The sequence below is a fragment of the Limanda limanda genome, chromosome 3, assembly GCF_963576545.1.
Source record: "Limanda limanda chromosome 3, fLimLim1.1, whole genome shotgun sequence".
Lineage (NCBI taxonomy): Eukaryota > Metazoa > Chordata > Actinopteri > Pleuronectiformes > Pleuronectidae > Limanda > Limanda limanda.
The window spans coordinates 1,031,879-1,057,582 of NC_083638.1; the positions used below are offsets into that span (position 1 = coordinate 1,031,879).

Sequence of the window (25,704 nt, forward strand, 5' to 3'; positions counted from 1 at the left end):
GTTCGAGCAGCACACAGCGGCGGAGGGACGCAGATCACCGGCGGACCGTGCAGCCCGGAAGTGTGCGTGTTGTGTTTTGAACGAGCAGCGGAAGTGGAGACGTCTCGACAGCAGCTGGTGGGGACTCGATCGTTTCCGGGGACATGTCTCCCTTTAAAGACCACGTGGACAAACTGACCCGCGTCTACGAGCGGTACACCGAGTACGTGAGGAGGAACCCGGAAGCCACGGCCCAGCTGGAGTCCACCGTGAGGACCATGTCCTACCTCATAGCAGGTCCGTCCATCCTACCCTCATGTCCCTCATGTCCCACATGTCCCTCAGCTCCAACTGCACTGGTCCCACTGGGAGGGAAGCACAAGAGAAGCAATAGGCACCAATAAGTCATAATAAGTCATAATAATTCATACTTGAGTGTTGGAAATATGATAAATATGAATGAATTAAACTTAGGACAAATGCAGAAGTTTTGAAACACATTAAGAGAAAAGCAAAGAGTCAGGATTGGTTCTCGTGCATCAATAATAATCTGGATCAATGAGCTCAGAAGAAGAAGTCCACTCAGTCCCAATCATCAGTAAAGACACAGTTTAGTGTTCAGACACTTTAAGTATTTATTAAACCATGTGCTAAACTTCTGTCAGTTATAGTAAAGTTAATTTAATAGTTTCACAGAGTCCCACGAGTTCAGATGTTAAAGTGAAACGACTCTTGTGTTTCAGGGCGATTTGCTGATTCCCATGAAATATCTGAACTAGGTAAGTGAAGCTGAATGTTTCTGTCTTTACATCTTAAATGAGTCGTTATGAACTGAGTGGAGATTAGTTCCTGGATCATGTTGATTCACACGTGTTGTTCTCATCTCTACGTCTCGTGTCCTTTCAGTTTACTCTGCCTCCAACCTCCTGGTTCTGTTCAACGACAGCATCCTGCGCAAAGAGCTGAGATGTTCTCTCCCTGCGGTGAGCGACCGGACGTTCTTCACCTTCTCCAAACATCTCAATCCACAGGGAAACAAACACACATCTCAATCCACAGGGACACAAATACACATCTCAATCCAGAGGGACACAAATACACATCTCAATCCACAGGGAAACAAATACACATCTCAATCCACAGGGACACAAATACACATCTCAATCCACAGGGACACAAATACACATCTCAATCCAGAGGGAAACAAATACACATCTCAATCCAGAGGGACACAAACACACATCTCAATCCAGAGGGAAACAAATACACATCTCAATCCACAGGGAAACAAACACACATCTCAATCCAGAGGGAAACAAATACACATCTCAATCCACAGGGAAACAAATACACATCTCAATCCAGAGGGACACAAACACACATCTCAATCCAGAGGGAAACAAATACACATCTCAATCCACAGGGAAACAAATACACATCTCAATCCAGAGTGACACAAATACACATCTCAATCCAGAGGGACACAAATAGACATCTCAATCCAAAGGGACACAAATACACATCTCAATCCAGAGGGAAACAAATACACATCTCAATCCACAGGGACACAAATACACATCTCAATCCAGAGGGAAACAAATACACATCTCAATCCAGAGGGACACAAACACACATCTCAATCCAGAGGGAAACAAATACACATCTCAATCCACAGGGAAACAAATACACATCTCAATCCACAGGGACACAAACACACATCTCAATCCAGAGGGAAACAATTACACATCTCAATCCAGAGGGAAACAAATACACATCTCAATCCAGAGGGACACAAATACACATCTCAATCCACAGGGACACAAATACACATCTCAATCCACAGGGAAACAAATACACATCTCAATCCACAGGGAAACAAATACACATCTCAATCCCCAGGGACACAAATACACATCTCAATCCAGAGGGACACAAATAGACATCTCAATCCAAAGGGACACAAATACACATCTCAATCCAGAGGGACACAAATACACATCTCAATCCACAGGGAAACAAATACACATCTCAATCCACAGGGACACAAATACACATCTCAATCCACAGGGAAACAAATACACATCTCAATCCAGAGGGACACAAATACACATCTCAATCCACAGGGAAACAAATACACATCTCAATCCAGAGGGACACAAATACACATCTCAATCCAGAGGGACACAAATACACATCGCAATCCACAGGGAAACAAATACACATCTCAATCCAGAGGGACACAAATACACATCTCAATCCACAGGGAAACAAATACACATCTCAATCCAGAGGGACACAAATACACATCGCAATCCACAGGGAAACAAATACACATCTCAATCCAGAGGGACACAAATACACATCTCAATCCACAGGGAAACAAATACACATCTCAATCCACAGGGAAACAAATACACATCTCAATCCACAGGGAAACAAATACACATCTCAATCCAGAGGGACACAAATACACATCTCAATCCACAGGGACACAAATACACATCTCAATCCAGAGGGACACAAATACACATCTCAATCCACAGGGACACAAATACACATCTCAATCCAGAGGGACACAAATACACATCTCAATCCACAGGGAAACAAACACACATCTCAATCCACAGGGAAACAAACACACATCTCAATCCAGAGGGACACAAACACACATCTCAATCCACAGGGAAACAAATACACATCTCAATCCAGAGGGACACAAATACACATCTCAATCCACAGGGACACAAATACACATCTCAATCCAGAGGGACACAAATACACATCTCAATCCAGAGGGACACAAATACACATCTCAACATGTGTCACATGCTGCTCATTAGTGGACAGGACAGATCACAGAGGAGACGTCGGATGAAACGACCTTCACATGTTGTGACCTTGAGTCTGAAAGTCCTCAGGATTAGGGTTGCAAAATTCCGGGAATATTCAAAGTTAGAAACTTTCCATGGGAATAAACTGGAAGTGTTGTGGGTAATTTATACTAACTGTATTTACCTTGTCATATACAGACAAATATAAACATTTTGTTGTGTCATAGGCTGATTTGAGCCCTGAGGAAACTTTGGGCACTTGACTATATGCTTCTGCATCGTTGTGTCATTCTTAACATAGGTCTTTGCACAGTATTTGCAAATGTACACAGCCTTTCCTTCTACATTGGATGGGGTGAAATGTCTCCACACATGAGATAGTGCACGTGGCATTGTTCTGTAGAATAAGATGAGAAGAAAGATTGTAAAAAAACACTAATGCAATGCCAGAGATATAAATAGTTAGCCAAACAATTGGAATCGTCTGTAAACATATTTTACAATTGATGGATAAATGTATGGAAATAGTCTAGATGAACAGATGAACAATCCTCAATCAGCATGCTAATATATTTTCCCAGTAATATCATGGAAACTTACCTGACTAGTCCTTCACTCTACAGCAGGCCTCAGTAGCCCTGCTGTAGAGTGAAGCATGCTGGGAGTTATCTGTGCATGTGATGGAAGGATGACCAGTGGAGGGTTGAAACTCAACGTTCAATACATCTTTAAAATAGAGTTTTCAATGATGTTTTTATTGCTCAGCGTTTAATTTGGATAGTTGTTTTTTTTTTCAAATTCCCAAAATTCCCGAGCTTAACTTCCCATGGAAAATTTCCGGAAAGTTTCCCGATATTTACCGGAAAGTTTCCGCCCCTTTGCAACACTACTCAGGAGTCAGTTAGTCTCAGTTAAGATGGTGTGTTGTCTCTGTGAAGGTGAGAAGGTGTGTGTCTGTCTGAAGGTTTGTGTGTCTGTCTGAAGGTTTGTGTGTCTGTCTGAAGGTTTGTGTGTCTGTCTGAAGGTTTGTGTGTCTGTCTGAAGGTTTGTGTGTCTGTCTGAAGGTTTGTGTGTCTGTCTGAAGGTTTGTGTGTCTGTCTGAAGGTTTGTGTGTCTGTCTGAAGGTTTGTGTGTCTGTCTGAAGGTTTGTGTCTCTGTCTGAAGGTTTGTGTGTCTGTCTGAAGGTTTGTGTCTCTGTCTGAAGGTTTGTGTGTCTGTCTGAAGGTTTGTGTCTCTGTCTGAAGGTTTGTGTGTCTGTCTGAAGGTTTGTGTGTCTGTCTGAAGGTTTGTGTGTCTGTCTGAAGGTTTGTATGTCTGTCTGAAGGTTTGTGTGTCTGTCTGAAGGTTTGTGTGTCTGTCTGAAGGTTTGTATGTCTGTCTGAAGGTTTGTGTCTCTGTCTGAAGGTTTGTGTGTCTGTCTGAAGGTTTGTGTCTCTGTCTGAAGGTTTGTGTCTCTGTGTGAAGGTTTGTGTGTCTGTCTGAAGGTTTGTGTCTCTGTCTGAAGGTTTGTGTGTCTGTCTGAAGGTTTGTGTGTCTGTCTGAAGGTTTGTGTCTCTGTGTGAAGGTGTGTGTCTCTGTGTGAAGGTTTGTGTGTCTGTCTGAAGGTTTGTTTCTTTCTGAAGGTGAGAAGGTTTGTGTCTCTGTGTCTGAAGGTTTGTGTGTCTGTGTGAAGGTTTGTGTGTCTGTCTGAAGGTTTGTGTGTCTGTCTGAAGGTTTGTGTGTCTGTCTGAAGGTTTGTGTGTCTGTCTGAAGGTTTGTGTGTCTGTCTGAAGGTTTGTGTGTCTGTCTGAAGGTTTGTGTGTCTGTCTGAAGGTTTGTGTGTCTGTCTGAAGGTGTGTGTCTCTGTCTGAAGGTTTGTGTGTCTGTCTGAAGGTTTGTGTGTCTGTCTGAAGGTGTGTGTCTCTGTCTGAAGGTTTGTGTCTCTGTCTGAAGGTTTGTGTGTCTGTCTGAAGGTTTGTATGTCTGTCTGAAGGTTTGTGTCTCTGTCTGAAGGTTTGTGTGTCTGTATGAAGGTTTGTGTGTCTGTCTGAAGGTTTGTGTCTCTGTCTGAAGGTTTGTGTCTCTGTGTGAAGGTTTGTGTGTCTGTCTGAAGGTTTGTGTCTCTGTCTGAAGGTTTGTGTGTCTGTCTGAAGGTTTGTGTGTCTGTCTGAAGGTTTGTGTCTCTGTGTGAAGGTGTGTGTCTCTGTGTGAAGGTTTGTGTGTCTGTCTGAAGGTTTGTGTGTCTGTCTGAAGGTGTGTGTCTCTGTCTGAAGGTTTGTGTGTCTGTCTGAAGGTTTGTGTGTCTGTCTGAAGGTGTGTGTCTCTGTCTGAAGGTTTGTGTCTCTGTCTGAAGGTTTGTGTGTCTGTCTGAAGGTTTGTATGTCTGTCTGAAGGTTTGTGTCTCTGTCTGAAGGTTTGTGTGTCTGTATGAAGGTTTGTGTGTCTGTCTGAAGGTTTGTGTCTCTGTCTGAAGGTTTGTGTCTCTGTGTGAAGGTTTGTGTGTCTGTCTGAAGGTTTGTGTCTCTGTCTGAAGGTTTGTGTGTCTGTCTGAAGGTTTGTGTGTCTGTCTGAAGGTTTGTGTCTCTGTGTGAAGGTGTGTGTCTCTGTGTGAAGGTTTGTGTGTCTGTCTGAAGGTTTGTTTCTTTCTGAAGGTGAGAAGGTTTGTGTCTCTGTGTCTGAAGGTTTGTGTGTCTGTTTGAAGGTTTGTGTGTCTGTCTGAAGGTTTGTGTGTCTGTCTGAAGGTTTGTGTGTCTGTCTGAAGGTTTGTGTGTCTGTCTGAAGGTTTGTGTGTCTGTCTGAAGGTTTGTGTCTCTGTCTGAAGGTTTGTGTGTCTGTCTGAAGGTTTGTGTGTCTGTCTGAAGGTGTGTGTCTCTGTCTGAAGGTTTGTGTGTCTGTCTGAAGGTTTGTGTGTCTGTCTGAAGGTTTGTGTGTCTGTCTGAAGGTTTGTGTGTCTGTCTGAAGGTTTGTGTGTCTGTCTGAAGGTTTGTGTGTCTGTCTGAAGGTTTGTGTGTCTGTCTGAAGGTTTGTGTGTCTGTCTGAAGGTGTGTGTCTCTGTCTGAAGGTTTGTGTGTCTGTCTGAAGGTTTGTGTGTCTGTCTGAAGGTGTGTGTCTCTGTCTGAAGGTTTGTGTCTCTGTCTGAAGGTTTGTGTGTCTGTCTGAAGGTTTGTATGTCTGTCTGAAGGTTTGTGTCTCTGTCTGAAGGTTTGTGTGTCTGTATGAAGGTTTGTGTGTCTGTCTGAAGGTTTGTGTCTCTGTCTGAAGGTTTGTGTCTCTGTGTGAAGGTTTGTGTGTCTGTCTGAAGGTTTGTGTCTCTGTCTGAAGGTTTGTGTGTCTGTCTGAAGGTTTGTGTGTCTGTCTGAAGGTTTGTGTCTCTGTGTGAAGGTGTGTGTCTCTGTGTGAAGGTTTGTGTGTCTGTCTGAAGGTTTGTGTGTCTGTCTGAAGGTGTGTGTCTCTGTCTGAAGGTTTGTGTGTCTGTCTGAAGGTTTGTGTGTCTGTCTGAAGGTGTGTGTCTCTGTCTGAAGGTTTGTGTCTCTGTCTGAAGGTTTGTGTGTCTGTCTGAAGGTTTGTATGTCTGTCTGAAGGTTTGTGTCTCTGTCTGAAGGTTTGTGTGTCTGTATGAAGGTTTGTGTGTCTGTCTGAAGGTTTGTGTCTCTGTCTGAAGGTTTGTGTCTCTGTGTGAAGGTTTGTGTGTCTGTCTGAAGGTTTGTGTCTCTGTCTGAAGGTTTGTGTGTCTGTCTGAAGGTTTGTGTGTCTGTCTGAAGGTTTGTGTCTCTGTGTGAAGGTGTGTGTCTCTGTGTGAAGGTTTGTGTGTCTGTCTGAAGGTTTGTTTCTTTCTGAAGGTGAGAAGGTTTGTGTCTCTGTGTCTGAAGGTTTGTGTGTCTGTTTGAAGGTTTGTGTGTCTGTCTGAAGGTTTGTGTGTCTGTCTGAAGGTTTGTGTGTCTGTCTGAAGGTTTGTGTGTCTGTCTGAAGGTTTGTGTGTCTGTCTGAAGGTTTGTGTCTCTGTCTGAAGGTTTGTGTGTCTGTGTGAAGGTTTGTGTGTCTGTCTGAAGGTTTGTGTCTCTGTGTGAAGGTTTGTGTGTCTGTCTGAAGGTTTGTGTGTCTGTCTGAAGGTTTGTGTGTCTGTCTGAAGGTTTGTGTCTCTGTCTGAAGGTTTGTGTGTCTGTCTGAAGGTGTGTGTGTCTGTCTGAAGGTTTGTGTCTCTGTGTGAAGGTTTGTGTCTCTGTGTGAAGGTTTGTGTGTCTGTCTGAAGGTTTGTGTCTCTGTTTGAAGGTTTGTGTCTCTGTGTGAAGGTTTGTGTGTCTGTCTGAAGGTTTGTGTCTCTGTCTGAAGGTTTGTGTCTCTCTGTGTGAAGGTTTGTGTGTCTGTCTGAAGGTTTGTGTCTCTGTGTGAAGGTTTGTGTCTCTCTGTGTGAAGGTTTGTGTGTCTGTCTGAACGTTTGTGTCTCTCTGTGTCTGAAGGTTTGTTTCTTTCTGAAGGTGAGAAGGTTTGTGTGTCTGTGTGAAGGTTTGTGTGTCTGTGTGAAGGTTTGTGTGTCTGTCTGAAGGTTTGTGTGTCTGTCTGAAGGTTTGTGTCTCTGTCTGAAGGTTTGTGTGTCTGTGTGAAGGTTTGTGTGTCTGTCTGAAGGTTTGTGTCTCTGTGTGAAGGTTTGTGTGTCTGTCTGAAGGTTTGTGTGTCTGTCTGAAGGTTTGTGTGTCTGTCTGAAGGTTTGTGTCTCTGTCTGAAGGTTTGTGTGTCTGTCTGAAGGTGTGTGTGTCTGTCTGAAGGTTTGTGTCTCTGTGTGAAGGTTTGTGTCTCTGTGTGAAGGTTTGTGTGTCTGTCTGAAGGTTTGTGTCTCTGTTTGAAGGTTTGTGTCTCTGTGTGAAGGTTTGTGTGTCTGTCTGAAGGTTTGTGTCTCTGTCTGAAGGTTTGTGTCTCTCTGTGTGAAGGTTTGTGTGTCTGTCTGAAGGTTTGTGTCTCTGTGTGAAGGTTTGTGTCTCTCTGTGTGAAGGTTTGTGTGTCTGTCTGAACGTTTGTGTCTCTCTGTGTCTGAAGGTTTGTTTCTTTCTGAAGGTGAGAAGGTTTGTGTCTCTGTGTGAAGGTTTGTGTGTCTGTGTGTGAAGGTTTGTGTGTCTGTGTGAAGGTTTGTGTCTCTGTGTGAAGGTTTGTGTCTCTGTCTGAAGGTTTGTGTGTCTGTCTGAAGGTGTGTGTCTCTGTGTGAAGGTGTGTGTCTCTCTGTGTGAAGGTTTGTGTCTCTGTCTGAAGGTTTGTTTCTTTCTGAAGGTGAGAAGGTTTGTGTGTCTGTCTGAAGGTTTGTGTCTCTGTCTGAAGGTTTGTGTCTCTGTCTGAAGGTTTGTGTCTCTGTGTGAAGGTTTGTGTGTCTGTCTGAAGGTTTGTGTCTCTGTCTGAAGGTTTGTGTCTCTGTCTGAAGGTTTGTGTGTCTGTCTGAAGGTTTGTGTCTCTGTCTGAAGGTTTGTGTCTCTGTGTGAAGGTTTGTGTGTCTGTCTGAAGGTTTGTGTGTCTGTCTGAAGGTTTGTGTCTCTGTCTGAAGGTTTGTGTGTCTGTCTGAAGGTTTGTGTGTCTGTCTGAAGGTTTGTGTCTCTGTCTGAAGGTTTGTGTGTCTGTGTGAAGGTTTGTGTCTCTGTGTGAAGGTGTGTGTCTCTGTCTGAAGGTTTGTGTGTCTGTCTGAAGGTTTGTGTCTCTGTCTGAAGGTTTGTGTGTCTGTCTGAAGGTGTGTGTGTCTGTCTGAAGGTTTGTGTGTCTGTCTGAAGGTTTGTGTCTCTGTCTGAAGGTGTGTCTGTCTGAAGGTTTGTGTGTCTGTCTGAAGGTTTGTGTGTCTGTCTGAAGGTTTGTGTGTCTGTCTGAAGGTTTGTGTCTCTGTCTGAAGGTTTGTGTCTCTGTGTGAAGGTTTGTGTGTCTGTCTGAAGGTTTGTGTGTCTGTGTGCAGGTTTGTGTCTCTGTCTGAAGGTTTGTGTCTCTGTGTGATGGTTTGTGTCTCTGTCTGAAGGTGTGTGTGTCTGTCTGAAGGTTTGTGTGTCTGTCTGAAGGTTTGTGTGTCTGTCTGAAGGTTTGTGTGTCTGTCTGAAGGTTTGTGTCTCTCTGTGTGAAGGTTTGTGTCTCTGTGTGAAGGTTTGTGTCTCTCTGTGTGAAGGTTTGTGTCTCTCTGTGTGAAGGTTTGTGTGTCTGTGTGAAGGTTTGTGTGTCTGTCTGAAGGTTTGTGTGTCTGTCTGAAGGTTTGTGTCTCTGTGTGAAGGTTTGTGTCTCTGTGTGAAGGTTTGTGTCTCTCTGTGTGAAGGTTTGTGTGTCTGTGTGAAGGTTTGTGTGTCTGTCTGAAGGTTTGTGTCTGTCTGAAGGTTTGTGTGTCTCTGTGTGAAGGTTTGTGTGTCTCTGTGTGAAGGTTTGTGTCTCTGTGTGAAGGTTTGTGTGTCTGTCTGAAGGTTTGTGTGTCTGTCTGAAGGTTTGTGTGTCTGTCTGAAGGTGTGTGTGTCTGTGTGCAGACCCTGTCTCAGCAGCGGCTCCAGACCTGGCTCTCCGTGCTGGAGTACGTGGAGGTCTTCCTGGAGATGGGGGCCGGCAAGCTGTGGGGGGGGCTCGGCCGCTGGCTGGTGATCTCACTCATTCAGATTTTTAAGTACGGTTCAAATCCTGTGAACTTTAGTTTCAATTGTCACGTAGCAGTGTGCGTTCATGTCAGGTTGTGTTGAAAAAGCAAATCAACAGTCGCATGTGTGTAACGTTTACTCGCCTCGTGGCCACGGAGCATGAATATGAAGTATTGTTGACCTTTGACCCACAACACACAGTGCTGTGAAGTTTTAATTGGTTAAATGCGGATGAGATTTGCTTCAGATTTTTGAATAATAATAATAATAATAATAATAATAATCTAAAAGCGTAGAGGGAGGAGTCTCATGCTTCACGTTTCCCTCTGACTTCACCAGGACCATCTTCCGCTTCGTTCTTCTTCTGTGGTACAAGACCGGGATCCAGACTTCCCCCCCCATGATCCCCCTGGACAGAGGGGCGGACCCCGGCAGTGAAGGTCAGTTCTCTCAAGCTGACCACGACCCGAGGACACAACTTGTGTAAGTGTGTAGCAACAATGTGTGTGTTTGTTGTTTCCTCCACAGACGGTGACGGCGAGCTGGAAGATGGAACCTGCTTCGTGGGTCAGAGGTCAGGACGGGTCATCAGGCCGCTGGGCACCGGTGAGACGACCTCTCAGAGTTGTGTTGTTGTTGTTGTTGCTGTCAGTCACCTAACGCCCCCCCCCCTCGCCCCCTGGTGGCAGGTCCGGCCCTGCAGGCCCGGCTGTGGGGAGCAGCGAGTCAGAAGAAGAGCAGCTCCAAGGAGAAGCTCCACAGCAAACCCACCAAGCTCCGCCTCCAGGAGAGCGTCGCCGAGGCCGTGTACATCGGGCGCCCGCTCGTCCACCGTATCCTTCACCTGTGTGTGTGTGTGTGTGTGTGTGTGTGTGTGTGTGTGTGTGTGTGTGTGTGTGTGTGTGTGTGTGTGTGTGTGTGTGTGTGTGTGTGTGTGTGTGTGTGTGAGAGAATGTTTGAGTGTGTGTGTGTGTGTGTGTCTGTGTGTGTGTTAGATAATGTTTGAGTGTGTGTGTGTGTGTGTTAGATAATGTTTGAGTGTGTGTCTGTGTGTGTGTGTGTTTGTTAGAGAATATTTGAGTGTGTGTGTGTGTTAGAGAATGTCTGTGTGAGTGTGTGTGTGTTTTTGTGTTAGAGAATGTTTGAGTGTGTGTGTATGTGTGTGTGTGTGTTAGATAATGTGTGTGTTAGAGAATGTTTGAGTATTTGTGTGTGTGTTAGATAATGTGTGTGTGTGTGTGTTAGAGAATGTTTGAGTATTTGTGTTTGTGTGAGAGAATGTGTGTGTGTGTGTTAGATAATGTTTGAGTGTGTGTCTGTGTGTGTGTGTGTGTTAGAGAATGTTTGAGTGTGTGTGTGTCTGTGTGTGTGTGTGTGTTAGAGAATGTCTGTGTGAGTGTGTGTGTGTTTTTGTGTTAGAGAATGTTTGAGTGTGTGTGTATGTGTGTGTGTTAGATAATGTGTGTGTGTTTGTGTGTGTTAGAGAATGTTTGAGTATTTGTGTGTGTGTGAGAGATTGTGTGTGTGTGTGTGTGAGTGTGTGTGTGTAGAGCTGGAATGATGACGACTGTGTCACACGAGCAGTGAAATGAGAGAATCTTTCATTTAGAAATTCCAAATTGACAAAGCAACACAGAAGGAAATTGTAACAAACTAATCGATACAAAACGTAGAATAAATGAGATAAAAATAGAAATACAATTTACAACATGTGTGCAATATAAAAGATACAAGTTGTGTAATTGTGCAATTTGTAATTCTTTTAAATTCTTTTACATACAATATGTGCAAATATGTGAGGGAATCGACTCAGGAAAGAGTGAAATGTTCATTTAAATTTGTTCTTTTATTCATAAACAAAACCAACACATTATTTAATGTCTCTGATATTGTCAGAAAAGACAAATTAAAACTCGATCGCACTCTGAGTCTAACCCACAAGTAAAGACATCAGAGTTTATTCCAAGTCTTTGTGGATCTGTTGCATTTATCAGCTTCTGAGTAGAAACGGGTTCTGAGTGCTTCCTTGACTCCGCCCTGTGGTCAGTGCTCTGCCTCGGACTCTGTGGGAAACAGTCCTGGAAACCGTGGATCGTCTCCGGCGTCCTGGAACTCTCCAGGTGACGAACCTTCTGAATATAAAACTATTCTATCATATATCATGTCTGTTCTTCCCACGCAGACACGGGGAGAACATGCAAATACTGTGACTGTTGTTTGTCTCTGAACGTCTGCCCTGTGATTCGCTGTCGACCGGCTGTTAGCCACGCCTCTCGCCTGTCGGATGAGCTCTATAGATAAAGGAGGATTTTCTTTTGAAAGAGTTTGAGGTCTGTAATTATCCTTTCAGACGTTAATTGTTCTTGTGGTATGATAATCTGCACTGAACTCAGCCCCATAACAGAATGTCTGAATATTCACAGTGAGCGAGTTGATGAAGTTTCTAACAAGTGTCGGACGAGAAACTGAAAAAAATGTGTAAATCATTTAACAGTCGTTTGGAATCAGTGACGTTTTAGGACCATTTGATACCAAATATTCAAATTTTACATATTTCAAAAACTCGAATTACGAGTCGTTCTTCTTCCGTCTCTCAGTCGCGTCAAAGGAATGAAGACCAGACTCCTTTGTTCCTGAAGGTGTTTCTGCAGAGACATGATGTCACAGAGAGCGTGACCTTTCACCTTCCAATCGAAAAGATCATCACTCATTTGTCCTAAAAGTCGCCGTAGTTTAAAGAGTTCACCAGTTCATCTCAAGGGTTCTTGCATAACTTGAAGGAATTCAAGACACGTCGCATTCATGAGAGTCCGACGAGCGGCTGCCCAGAGGCGTGGACGTGATGAATCACAGATCGTAAGGAACGACTCGGAGAATTGTCCTGAGGCCGAAGTCAGAGAAACTCACTCGTCTACTGAGCTGCCAACTGAACTCTGATTGTTATGAAGCAAAGTTAAGAAACATTGCATCAGGTGTCTCTGAAAACCCCCAAACGAGTCCCGTGAACAGTTGAATGAAACATGCTCTTCCCTCTTCTCTCTTCTCTCCAGCTTCGCCGTCCTGAACGAAAGCAGATTTGAGAATCGCTGGGAGCGAGCGGAGATGAGGAGGAGAACCTTCCTCCTGCTCTACTACCTCCTGCGCTCACCTTTCTATGACAGGTTCTCAGAGTGAGTTTCTGTGCAGGAGTCATCAACACACTCAGCATCCTTATTCAGCTGAATTTGATATTTTATATTCACTATGATAAAATTGATTGATATTATATATTTATAATTAAAACAAAAAACAGCAAACCTTCACATTTGAGCAAGTTCAATCAGACAACGCTGAAGATCTGATTGAAAATATAGATTTGCTGCTTCAGTCAAATGTTGGAGGTTTAGTCGATGAATGGTTTCAGTTCCAAAGGGAAGATTTCAGATTAAAAGATTTGTTTTTAATAGACGTGATTGTGTTTCTTCACCTGCAGAGAAAAGATTCTCTTCCTGCTCCGAGTCCTCGCGGATCACGTCCCGGGAATCGGGCTTATTGCACGTAAGTTCTCAACATGAAACATCGGAGACAAAGAAAGAAAGTTAAGATCATGTCTGTGCTGTTTGTCAGTCAGAAGGAATCAGCACCGCACCAGCTGGGAGGAGGTGGAACAGATTCACTCCACTATATATAATGTATTAATAATATTTCAATAACATCTGTTCAGCGTCGTTGTGAGAAACAGGAATAAAAGCTGCTTCTCTCCTCAGGCCCTCTGATGGATTATCTCCCCACCTGGCAGAAGATCTACTTCTACAACTGGGGATAGAGCCGGAGTGGATTTAGGATCTTGTGATTTGATCGGAGATGAAGGACGTTGGGGGGGAAGGGGGGGGGTTGTCACTCCAGGTTCAGCCACAGATTCCTGCTGTGATTCCCCAGTAATCAGAGAAAACGCTGTGGAGACGACTTCCACTGCTGCACCTTCTTCTAACAACACTTCCTGTTTCCTGTCAGAGAAGAAACGACATCATCGCCCAGAATCTGATTAATTCTTTCCGACGCTACGAAGAGGGAACAAGGACGATATTTCCTTTAAGACCTGAATAATTGAGTTCTTGATTTACGCACGTCTGTACGATGAAGACACAGATGATGCTGTTTCTGTCTTGTTGAAGCTCCGTCAGTGATTTGTCCGTCAAACTTCACACTGAGCAGCAACAGGTGAGGAGTTCACCAGCAGATGTGACCAAAGACCAGGAGAAGCTACAGCAGCGTCTCAAACGTGAGAAGACCGTGTGAGGAGGAGGAATGTTTTTCCTTTTGCATTTCAAGAATTAAGTCCAACTAAATCAGAGGATATATAATCTAATGAGATCCTGTTCAGGTGGTCGTTTGTAGACGTTTATTTTCTTAAATGTTCCACTTTCATCTCGAGGTAATTCTCCACATGCTCAGATTTATTTCTCAACATTTTGTCCTTTAAATACAGAAACATGGTCCTCTGTTCATTTACACGTCTCTGCATGATTGATAGTGTACAGATTGTTAAAGTCCCTGAACTCAAAACCCGTCAGAGACACAAAGATCAACTGCAGGTTTTTGTGCTCGACCATGAAAACAAATGAGACAACAAAGAGGTTCCAGACTATTTGTGTCAGTCAATGACTTGAAGGCAGCAGAGGTTTTAAATCTTTATTAACATACTGAATAAGTTTCTTTTTGTAGCCTACAAATAAATAGTTGAATGTTTCATCCTTTCGATCTGCGTGGTTGGTCATTTCTTGTTCGGGAACAGTCATGGAAAACAATAAGTTGTGCGTTTCACGCGTCTCGAGCAGAAACTGACGCTACAGTGGGATCGTGTTCACTTGCATGCGACCTGGTCAGAGTTACACAGAAACTGAACTGGTTCTTTGTCTTTTCATCGGCCAACATGTCTGAAAAGTAAAAGATAAACTGTAAACTGGCGACATCGGCCTTTCAAAATAAAAGGTTAATCTGACGAGGGGAAACAGCAGCTTCCACAGAACGTGCTGAGGTTCAGAGAGTCAGTCGGAGTGAAACTGAGATGCAGTCGAGACAGTGTCGTTGTTTAATGAGCTGGGATCCACGTCAACTTTAACAGTAATCTGGGTTAAAGTTGAAATGTCCAACAGCTCCGACACCACAAAGCAGAAGCCTCCGACTCCTCCGAGCGCTTCCTGGGTTCAACGCCTTCAGGAGAGAAGAACCAGCGAGGACATCGGATGTTTGACTCTCCAGTGACTCAGTGAACTAAGTCCTCACCCGGACAGACACACAAGATCCAGACTAACAACCGGTTTACAAACTGAACTGGATTCTCTGAACGCTTAAAGAGAAAAATATATACTGTGACTTTTTTTAATATCATGATAAAAACAAGAGATGACGAATTTGATAATAATCATCAATAACAACACTTTGATTTATGTAGAAGGAATAAAATATAGAAGAGTTAACTCTTTGAAAATCTAAGACCAAAAAAAATTCTCGGTGGTATTTTACAACACGACTGTTGGTTTAAAAAAAGACGACACTGCGATGGTTTCCTTTATGAAAATAAGACGAGAGTCTGCTAACGAGAGGAGGAAATACTGTCACACTCCTGGAGAACTGTCTCTAAAAGAGGGATGAGAGAGAAGAGGAGTCTCTTCCCCACGCAGCCGTCTCTCCCGTGTCCCCGTCCAGACGCTCGTGGTCGTCAGGACGCTCGGCTCGGGCGCCACTTCCTACGTCTTCCCCCGTGGCCGCTGATCAGTAGGAGCCGTAACGATCCTGAAGGGAAGCAGAAGAGAACTCGTTTGCTTCGGTCGTTTTCCAGTTTCCAGCTCGTCGTGTTTCCTCGTCTCCTAGACTCCGCCCACTCACCTGGATCGTGTTCATGACCCCGTTGGCGAGGACGGCCATCTTGCCCGCTACGCTCTTCACTCCCTGTTTGAACTGTGCGATGTCCGGGCCCGTGGGGAGCACGCCGTCATAGCCAGCTGCATTCCCTGAGGAGGAAGAGGAGGAGGAGGAGGAAGAGGAGGAGGAGTTAGTGTTGTTTAAATTAATGTACAGACTCAAACTCTGTTTTACTTTTATTTAAGTAGCCGCTGACACTTTGGAAACATGCCAGCGGGCTTCACTCCTTCAGACCAGTTCATTGAATCAGTTTCTATCAGGATGTGAAGACGTTTGCAACTAATACGATTAAAAGTGCTTCAGATTATTTGTTTTTCTCTATTGATCTGTGATTATGTCTTTATGATCTTGTGTCTACATGTACACACTGTACCTCTCCCAAAATGTACAAAGTTACCCAATTTTGAAAAAGCTTGACAGCAGAAGAAAGAAAGAAAATTGGGCTGAACTGTCAAAAAAAAGATAAAGAATATTAAAAAAAAATTAAAAAGTGCTTCAGAAACAAATTTCCAACCCTGAATTGAATTCGTGGGCCGAAGATAAGAAAAAAAATAAAAATCACATAACCTACAGTAAAGTCTGGTACTAACAAGAACGACGTGTTCTTCATAAACCTGAAGAACCTGTTTGCTGCCATTTGCTTTTCACGTCTCGTCACTTCTCCTTCTTCTTCTTCATGTCACAGACGAGCAGCTCTTACCTTTGTGGTCGCCGTCTTCTCCGAACAGGTCGGCTGAGCTGATGGACGTGCTGCCCGACATGCTCTCCAGTCTCGTCTTAGCATCGTACTGAGGAGATCGGAGATTCACAGGTTCAATAACAGCGCTCAGGATTCATTGATTGCAAAACAAAGTTGCTTCTGAATTTGAGCCCGAGCTGCTTTTAGTTTTAGTTTGAAACTGAAGTTGAGGCTTCTCACCTCGGCGGTGCTCTCCCGACCGAAGAACATGTCGGACGAGATGGCCTTAGCGTTGGCGAACTTGTCCCTGGCCTCGCTGGACTCGGACACCGGAGCCGACACCTCAGCTTTCCTCCTGCTGGGAAGTCTGGAACAAACACGAGACCACACATCAGAGCTGCACCGACAGTTGTACAGTTTTGAAATGAGAACAAAATGCTGAACCTCGACGTGAATACCTCTCTCCGATTGGCTGAATACTAGAGATGGTGACCTCGTCTTTGGGGTCCTCCTTCTCCAGAGCCCAGGACGTGGTGAAGGAGGAGCCTCCTCCTCCCTCAGTGTCCCACCGCGAGCCGAAGCTATCGCCCACGGTGAACGGGTTGTCCTTATACCTGAAACATCAACCACAGTAGATCAGGTTCTTCTCTTTCACTCGTCCTGTCTGACTTGACTTCTTTGTGTGTTGTGTGTTTGTGTGTTGTGTACTTTGGCGGTCCGGACGTGAAGCCCGGCTCATCAAACATGTCCAGTTTGGAGCGAGAGGAGGATTTGGCTCCGACGGGAGTTTCCTGCTCGATCACCTGCATCTCTGACATCACGGAGTGAGACATGGCACTGAAACAGGAAGTCGAGCACATTTAGAGACGCTCGGTTTCAGGAGTCGACCGAACGGAACAGACACAGATACGCTGTGGAATGAGACTCCTGATAACCTGCAGAGAAACTTTAGTGGCCTTTAGCCTTTACACGACTTTAGACATGAACTCAGGAGAACGTCTGCACAATGGGGGGAGAGTTTGTCATTCACACATGTAGAACACAAGGGGAGAGGACAGGTGGGACACGTTCAGAGTTCAGGTGAGGGACGGACGATGAAGGACGGAACGTGTGAATTCTGCTGCAGAGATCACGTGTTTTAGTTTTCAGCAAATACACACTTTTGTCGTCTCTTATCATCAAAAGCTCAAATCTTGTAAGCGAGAGTATTTTTCATTATGAGATATTTAAATTTTGATTTTTTTTTCAGTTTTGCGTGTCAGGAACATCATCAAAACGCCAACTCATCCTCCAGATTATCTGCTATTTTCTCACATTGGCTCTATATCTATATCTCTATATACGGGACATTATCCAGAGTTTCTCCCCGGGGCCGGCAGGAGAAACTCCGGAGACTGGAGATTATCCACAATTCAGTTTATGAATTCTTCAGAGGTGAACATCACACTGATCTCAGTAGGACAGTGACCTGTAGGTGCAGCGAGGTTACCTCCTGTTTCCGAAGCCCATGCCCAGCCTCTCGGCCTGCTCCCTCTTCTTGCCCTCCATGTTCTGAATTTTCTTTTCCTCCATCTTCCGGTCGATCTCCAGTTCTTTGTAAGCCAAGCGCATGGACGTCACACTGCCACAGGTCAGACGTACGTGAAGAGGTTTTAAAACACATGGAAATAAGCAACAGCAGCATAGAAACCCAACCATTACTAAACTTAATTAGTTCAGATAAACGAATCTTACATGGATTCCTCGGCTTGTTTCTTTGCCTCAGCCGCCCGCTCCTCTCGGAGCTTCTCGGCGACTTGAGCCTGTTTCTCCACCTCAGAGAAGCTCTTGCTGCTCACCTTCTGGGCTCCCAGGCCCTTCTTGGCCCCCAGCTGCAGAGGAGTGAGAAGATGTGGTGCACATTAGACACAGTTAGAGATCCAGACCTTCACAAATCAAGACTGTTTGTTTTCTCATTAGCAAAGTTTCACATTAAACCTTAGTCCCGGCAACTTGTGATGTAGAAACTAAGACGAAAAGGTCACATACACGAACAGGGAAGACTTATTAAAAACCTTTTTAAAACAATGACATAAAATTTAAGGCCAAACTTGCGATGGGAATTAACACCAAGAGTGAAAGTAGTAACCCCCTGTTGGACTCGCCTCGACCCCATTGGCCCAAGTTAGAACCACTGTCATCACACACAGCACAGTTTGCATCATCAGCACTTCCAGGCTTCAACCACCAGGAGGACTCGTCATTATCGAGCCGTTCACTGTTAGACTTGCATTCCTATATTTCACGTTTTAAAACTAACGAAGTTTATGTGCAATCGTGTAATTTCATCTCCGTCTTACACCAGTCAAATAAATCCCTTCTAATTTTCCTCATCAATATTCAAAGCAGAAGATTCTTTAAATGTCTTAAAATATGTTCGACTTCAAGCTGAGTTCTGAAGTAACATTATTTTGTCCTGTTCCATCACAGTCGGGATGTGAGGTCGTGATTGGCTGAAAGTTGGACTCACCCCTTTCTTGGCAGCCATGGGTTTCTTTTTCCCAATGAGGGACGTTTTCACATCTGTAACGAGAAGACATTTGTAAAAACTGCATCATATTTTACATTCACAAGAAATGGTAGAGTCTCCCACAGACTGTAAATAAAGATGGACGACATGACAGATGCCCAAATGTGAAGCCAAAGCCTCTTGATCCCGCCTGGTGGCTGGTTGCAGCATAGGTCACACACCACAACTTCTCCATGTTAACAAATGGGACATGAACAAAACAATGCATCAAGGCAGACATTAAATAAACTACTACTGCACAGACTCCAAAAGATGTTGTTGGTGCAAGATGGCCGTGTTCATGCATTTGATATTTTGCTTCATTTTTTCTCATTTGTAGGAAGTGGAGACGTGTCGTCCATTTTTATTTACAGTCGACCATGTGATCGATCAAACCAGGTTCAGGTTTTTTCACCTCAGCTTCACAAAACCTCAGATACGGAACTTCTCTGACGTGGTTCACTGGTTTTGCATGAGAAGCAGATGAAAGCTTCCCGCTCACATTCCACTGATGTTACTCAGCTCCCAGAAGAACATGTCAGGCAGGAACATGACAATAATAAATATTTGAGTGAAGGGTTGGAACTAAAATTATAGATGCATTAAAGGACGTTTTTCAGTGACAGCACAACCGTGTTATTAGTTCTTTTTTTCCACTCGTCAGAGACGTGTTATCCTGAGCTGCTTCTGTGGTTCTCACCACACTGATGAGCTGCAGGTATGTGACACAGCTCCACAATGTTTCTTTACTTTTACATAACCTCAATTAACAAGGCTTTGTCCCAACCAGAGACGCTCGTTCAACAGCACCTGCTAAACAAAAATCTAATATCACAAGTTCAGCTGTTTCCACTGCGTCATGAGCAGAGAGGAGAGCGGCTGCTACGATGTGAGTGAAGCAACACAACCATGCGTCTGCAGGAACCAGTGCAAACCAGTGCAAACCAGTGCAAACCGAATGCAAACCGAATGCAAATCACCTTTACGTGTTCGTCCTTCCGGGGACGACAGACGCATGGAGTCATCTAAAGACGACACAAACCAGTCGCCACCGTCATGATCCAGACACACAAGGGGCGGATTTTACACGATAATAAAAACACGCAGCTTGGACTTTAGTCACTGACATTGTCCATGACATAATAAGGATTTTCTTTAGATAAAACTGTGAACATAAGTCAAACTGTTCCCCTGAACATCACTTTAAGATCCGTGAAATTTACAAGACATTTATCTATTATCTATTATCTATTTATCATCTATTCATTGCGTTTTAAAGCTCTAGTTCGATTCCCTTGAATTCTCTCAGCTTAATTTCTTGTTCATCATTTTCTATTTTGTGATGCACGTTGTACCGCATCTTTGTTTTGAAATGTTGCATCAATAAAGTTCTACTTTGATTCATAATTGAGACTTAAGAAAATAAGGAAACCAACAAGTGTCAGACCTTTTCTTAACTGGTTTGATATAATAATTGAGATTCATTTTTTGAAAAGCGTGAGACTGAGAAACCTTCCCAGTTCTTTTTAATCAGTGTTGACAGACATGATCTCTTAATCGTTTACGGCTCGTGTGCATGTGACAAGTTGTCGATCAGGAAGCTGTGAGCAGGTATTTGTGTGCAGATAATAACCCTGTGCGTGACATTTGGTGACTGCTCTGTGGAGAACTCGATTTAGAACCTCAGCCGTCGAGAGATTACTATGTTGAAACGAGAACAATGTTCGTGCATAACAACAACTACTAATCCACAGGACTGTGTGTTATGACCAAAGTCTCATTAGACAGATATGTTCACACGCCTTCATGTCGCTTTCCTGTCTGCGTCTGTGTTGTGAGGAAGAAACACAAAGTGTCGTACAAATGACGAAAATCGTTTCTATAAATAGTGGGATGTGCGGCACAATGAAATAGACATTTATTGCATCGTCTTTCTCCTCAATTAGATTTATTTAATTGTCCTGACATTAGATTAATTTAATTGTCCTGACATTAGATTTATTTAATTGTCCTGACATTAGATTTATTTAATTGTCCTGACATTAGATTTATTTAATTGTCCTGACATTAGATTTATTTATTGTCTACAGATACAAAGCTGCAGAGAGAGAGTGAGGCGAGTTAAACCCACTGGAAGGTCGTGCACGTCAGACACGAGGGGACACGAGGGGACACGAGGGGACACGAGGGGACACGAGGGGACACGAGGGGACACGAGGGGACATTCTAGAGAACAGAGCAGGACGATGCTCGTGTCTTTACTCAAAGAGACTGAATCAAGCCGACTCACCCATGGAGGCTTTGGGTGACGTGCTCAGGCCGTCGATGCTGGGTCCGTCCTCCAGCTCTGGAAAAAGATAATAACAAATTAAAAAGACCAAACTTTTGAAGTGATTCCAGTTTGTTGGAACGTCTAAACTGAGTCATCTCTGGCTGATGCTGGTTTTATGTTCACAGCTAAATCTCTCCAGTGCAAACTCAGAACTGAGGATGCCAACTCAATTCCCTGCACCCATTGATTTACAATACATCCATATGATTTAATTAAATCTGAATACTGAAAGGGGTGGAGTACAAATCAAAGTAGTAGAACCTGAACCTCATATTTCTAATGATGCATCTAGTCACGTCCTGTCATTCGAGTCCCTGAGGGAGGACATCACGAGGACACAACACAGACACATCCAACGAACGCCTGCAGAGAATTCCTTTGACAATGACTCAACACAGAATGCAACAGGTCTGGTTTACTGACGGGAGCCGTCCGGGACTCTGGGTGTCGTGTCTGTCAGCTGAGAGAGGTTGGCTCCGTTCTGCTCGGGCTCAGAGGGCGGAGCCATACTCCAGTCATCAGCAGGCTGGAAATCAAAAAACATATCAATCAATTTGAGTGAAGAAGAATTTAACGGAACCACGTCCTTTTTGTCATTTATAGATATATCATATTATTTCCGATAAGTGAAGAGAAACCAAAGGAATGTTACCAGAACAGGCACGTTCCCCCCCCCCCCCCCCCCCTCATTTTAGGTTATTTTGATCATATTTCATTATTTACAGTTCAGCCCTAACTTGTCCAACCTCAACTTCACGTATATTTATGATCTATTCATGTTAATTGTTTTTGAGACTTATTTAGATCCAATTCAAACTCACAGTAATATTTGTGATTCGATAAACTGTAAAATGTTCACATCTTGGTCCATTAATCAAATCAATGAGATCCTTATTTAAATATCAGTTTGTGTTTACTCAACTCAAATTGTCTGTGTATGATCTGCCTCAAAAGATGAACTGGCATTCGGACTCCAGTAGAAATAATATTCCTGTATTGGAGATGTCATGTTAGCAGACGTGTGGTGAAGGTTTTCTATCAGAAACAAACCTGTGTGTGCTCGGCAAAAAAATCTGTCTCCTTCTTCTCGGGAGCTGCTGGGGTGCTTCCTGCAGAGGAGTCGATCCAGAGCTGCAGAGCATAGAGAGGTGTGTGTGTTGTATTAGAAACAAACACACACTCGCACACACACACAGGTTCACACAGGATGTCCTCATTAACACAACGTGTGGACTCTGAGCTACAGGTGCTATCACGGCTCAGACAGAGAGAATGTCAGTGATCAATAGGACACCAGACACTATGGGTTCATGGAGCAGCTCATTCTGCGCATGCGTTACAAATATTAACGTGTTGATTTCACTAATTAATCATCCCACGCGTTAATATACTATGTATATATATATATATATATATAAATGTCTTTCATCAAATAACCATCTGATCCTTTTGTTTTATAATGTAAAACACATTTAGATGTGCAGTATCTCTCTTTAAAGATACAGGAACTACAGATTATACTGAATGTTCCAGAGTCAGATACGGGTTCATTAAGTGAGTCTGTTTTTAAGGTCAGATTTATAATAGAAAATATACAATAAACAAAAACATGAACAGTTGAGCAGCTTTAACAACAAAGCCAGATATTCAGCAGGTCTGACTTCATCAGTGCAGAAACACGGCCTCAGGTCTGGAGAGATGTTCAGTCCACCTGCTGACTGGTGCGTGTTCAGGATTATCATCTCCTTAGATATTTGGTACATGTTTACATCTGAATCCGTGTTCATCTGTGAGGATTCATTCCATAAAGAATTTCATTGATACTCACATCTGTGCCATATTTAGACAACGCAGCATTAGCTTGCTGCCGAACCTTCTCCCTGTACATCTGGGCTGCACGGCTGTTATACTTGGCATTGGTGTCGTTTGTAGAGCAGCCATGTTGGCGGAAGAAAGACGTCTTCAGACCAGAGGAGAAAGGGAGTTTATTAATTAACAGGTTATTACACTACCTTTAAACATGTCATCCTGATGAAAGATGCAGATCTTGTTTTGAATTGATTTTCATTTGGGCCAGGAAGCCTCATGGACTCACCGCGTTGGCGTTGCCTCCGACCTGCATACATCTGAGCTGAAACCAGTTCCAGTTGGAGTCTAACTCAGTGGATCTGAGGGGAAAAGAAGAGATGTCAGTTCTCCAGTGTGACGGCACAGGAACCACACTGGACATCAGGAGCTGATCTCAACAGCAGAAGATCAGAGTGGAAGGCTGAGAGAGGAGATGTGATCACGTTTAAACATAGTCGTGTTACAGATGAGACCAGGGAGAGGAGAGAAGAACCAACCCTGGCTCCTGTCCACTCACTGGGGCTGTCAGAGAAGAACGCAGCAGGACTCTGAGATCCTCACCGGACTCACCTGATGAAGCTGAGGTGCACGCCCAGGGAGCGGTGGATGCCCGAGCAGTCGATGCACAGGAACACGCCGTAGGGGATACTCGCCCAGCTGGGGTTCTTAGCAGCGCAGTCGAAACATACCTGCGGGAAAACACCACATTTGGATACTGTTGTTACTGGGATAACTCCAGTGGGATCTGTAAGAACCCAACATCAGACAAGGAACTGATCCACCACCCCCCCTCCAACTGGACTGGTACTTCCTGTTTGAATCACGACTTTGAGAAATTACAAAACACCATTAAAGTGCTGATATGACCTACGTCTTTAATGACCACTGAGAACATTAATGATGACTCTTGTTCTGCCATTCAATGCACTAATTACTTTAATCATATCAGTTTGTTTATTCATATCAAGATGCACTGTATCTAATTACAACCTCATGAGGGAAATTCAGTCCAGCCCTCGGCTCCTGGGTAACGTTGAATAATGATGATGTCACAGCGAAGTGAACCTTTGACCTGCCGGGCGACAATCTGCATTCTACACGCCACAGCTTAGCTGTTTGGCTAGAAATGACCATAAGGTTATTGAATTGAAGAATTTATTTGATCCAATCAGACCAGTGTGTTCAATTTGGTCTTAATCAGCGTGTGAAGGATCCAGCTGTGGCCAAACACAAGGCACCTGATCTTGACCTTTGACCTCCACCGTTCAGTTAGGAAACCACTACAATATACCTTCTGTGGGTACTTCTTTAAAATGAGAACAGTAAAACCTCCATAAAAATACTATTGGTACTTTAAATGACCAAACTCACCAAAGAGTATAACAGACAATTCAGCCATATAGAGATATTTCACTTAACTATATTATCTATAAAGTAAGTTCATCTCTCTCCTGAACCTTTTCCTACACTAAGTCTCTTTTCCCAGGCTCTGATCTTACTGAGTATTTTAATAATTAAAATTGTATTTATTTGTTTACATCCATACAATTTGTATTCTTCTATTTGTGCCCTTATGTTGTGTGGTTCTCTTGTGTCTCTTATTATTGGCCTTCAATGGTTCATGTATAACTATGTTTAGAAAGGTTAAGTGATATTATCATCACTTGTATTGGCACATGGTTATTTCCTTGCACTCGGTTACACACGACACTGAGAAACCAAAAGAATCCAGATGTTGTGTGACTGCAGTGAAAAGATCAGAAAAGTTCTGGAGACAAGAGTCACGAAGAAGAAACCAGGACGTTAACTCGCAGTTTGTTAGAGGAACACAAACAACCTGGTGTCCACGCGTTGTGTTGTTGAGTTTAAAGGTGACAACAGAAGCACTGAGGAGCAGCTCGCTGGGTTCGGTTCGACGGGTTCGGGTTAGATGGGTTCGGGTTAGATTGGTTCGGGTTAGATGGGTTCGGGGTCTACATGAGGACCAGGCGCTGAGCCCGGCTGGAGGATCCAGGAGCATGAACGTGTAGCTGCTCGTGGTGTGGTCACAGATCCGGTGCGAGCTCCACCTCACCCCGGGGAGACGTGGCCTTCAGCTGCTCCACCGGCAGCTAGCCGCCGTTAGCTACAGCTAGCCGCCGTTAGCTGCCGCTAGCCGCAGTTAGCCGGGCCTAGCTAGGCAGCAGTTAGCCTGCCGAGCTAACCGCTTCGTCCCTGACACACACACACACACACCGACCGAGCAACCGACCGACCGACGGATCGACTCAGTCGGGTTACCTTGTTGGTGGGAACGGATCTCAGCCTCTTGAAGATGCTGAGGATCTCTGTCTTATTTGGTTCCGTCGCCATCTTGCCACTCTGACACTTTCCAAGAGCTGACGTCACTACGGGTCCTCGCCTGAGCCACATCCGAGTGACCTTCGCTCTCGGTAATTGAGTTCCGACCGATTTCAACAGTTTGGTCTGTTTACTGCTTTTAACGTTAAACCGGCCCCAGCTGGACCAATCAGCATCGACCTCATGTATCTGACTTGTTTATTTATGAAGAACTTTTCCACACTGAGTTCCAAAGAAAGGCAGGTAATGAAAACATGAGTCGGCAGAAATCAAGGAATCACAAATATTAAAAGACAATATTCAATTTTAGGAACTCTAAAAGACATTAAATCCTTTTAAATGGATTACAATTTTTTTAAATTTAATTAAATTAAATTAAAAGGTTAAATCAGTTAAGGCTCTCTCATAAAAGTATGTTTTTAACATCTTCTATCTATCTATCTATCTATCTATCTATCTATCTATCTATCTATCTATCTATCTATCTATCTATCTATCTATCTATCTATCTATCTATCTATCTATCTATCTATCTATCTATCTATCTATCTGTCTATCTCTCTCTCTCTCTCTATTTATATATTTATCTATATATTTTTCTCTCTCTCTCTCTCTCTCTCTCTCTCTCTCTATCTATCTATCTATCTATCTATCTATCTATCTATCTATCTATCTATCTATCTATC

At 43.8% G+C, this 25,704-nt stretch overlaps 2 protein-coding genes across 2 annotated transcripts; one reads left to right on the forward strand and one right to left on the reverse strand.

Moving 5' to 3' along the window:
- Positions 1-49: 49 nt before the first annotated feature.
- Positions 50-13,223, forward strand: pex16 (peroxisomal biogenesis factor 16). Its single transcript, XM_061067525.1, has 11 exons — positions 50-276; positions 723-758; positions 886-962; positions 9,263-9,396; positions 9,707-9,807; positions 9,896-9,973; positions 10,057-10,200; positions 11,415-11,487; positions 12,418-12,537; positions 12,840-12,904; positions 13,114-13,223. The coding sequence occupies exons 1-11, from the start codon at positions 144-146 to the stop codon at positions 13,170-13,172; spliced, it is 1,020 nt and encodes a 339-aa protein (XP_060923508.1). The 5' UTR covers positions 50-143; the 3' UTR covers positions 13,173-13,223.
- Positions 13,224-14,024: 801 nt separating this feature from the next.
- Positions 14,025-25,040, reverse strand: arfgap2 (ADP-ribosylation factor GTPase activating protein 2). The gene is made up of 16 exons (XM_061067523.1): positions 24,959-25,040; positions 23,249-23,367; positions 22,926-22,998; positions 22,659-22,790; positions 21,881-21,961; positions 21,254-21,356; positions 20,789-20,845; positions 18,460-18,512; positions 17,685-17,821; positions 17,440-17,571; positions 16,659-16,787; positions 16,409-16,564; positions 16,191-16,317; positions 15,972-16,059; positions 15,236-15,360; positions 14,025-15,142 (listed from the first exon to the last, which is right to left on the reverse strand). Exons 1-16 carry the CDS (start codon positions 25,028-25,030, stop codon positions 15,122-15,124), a joined length of 1,605 nt encoding a protein of 534 aa, XP_060923506.1. The 5' UTR covers positions 25,031-25,040; the 3' UTR covers positions 14,025-15,121.
- Between the last annotated feature and the right edge of the window lie 664 nt (positions 25,041-25,704).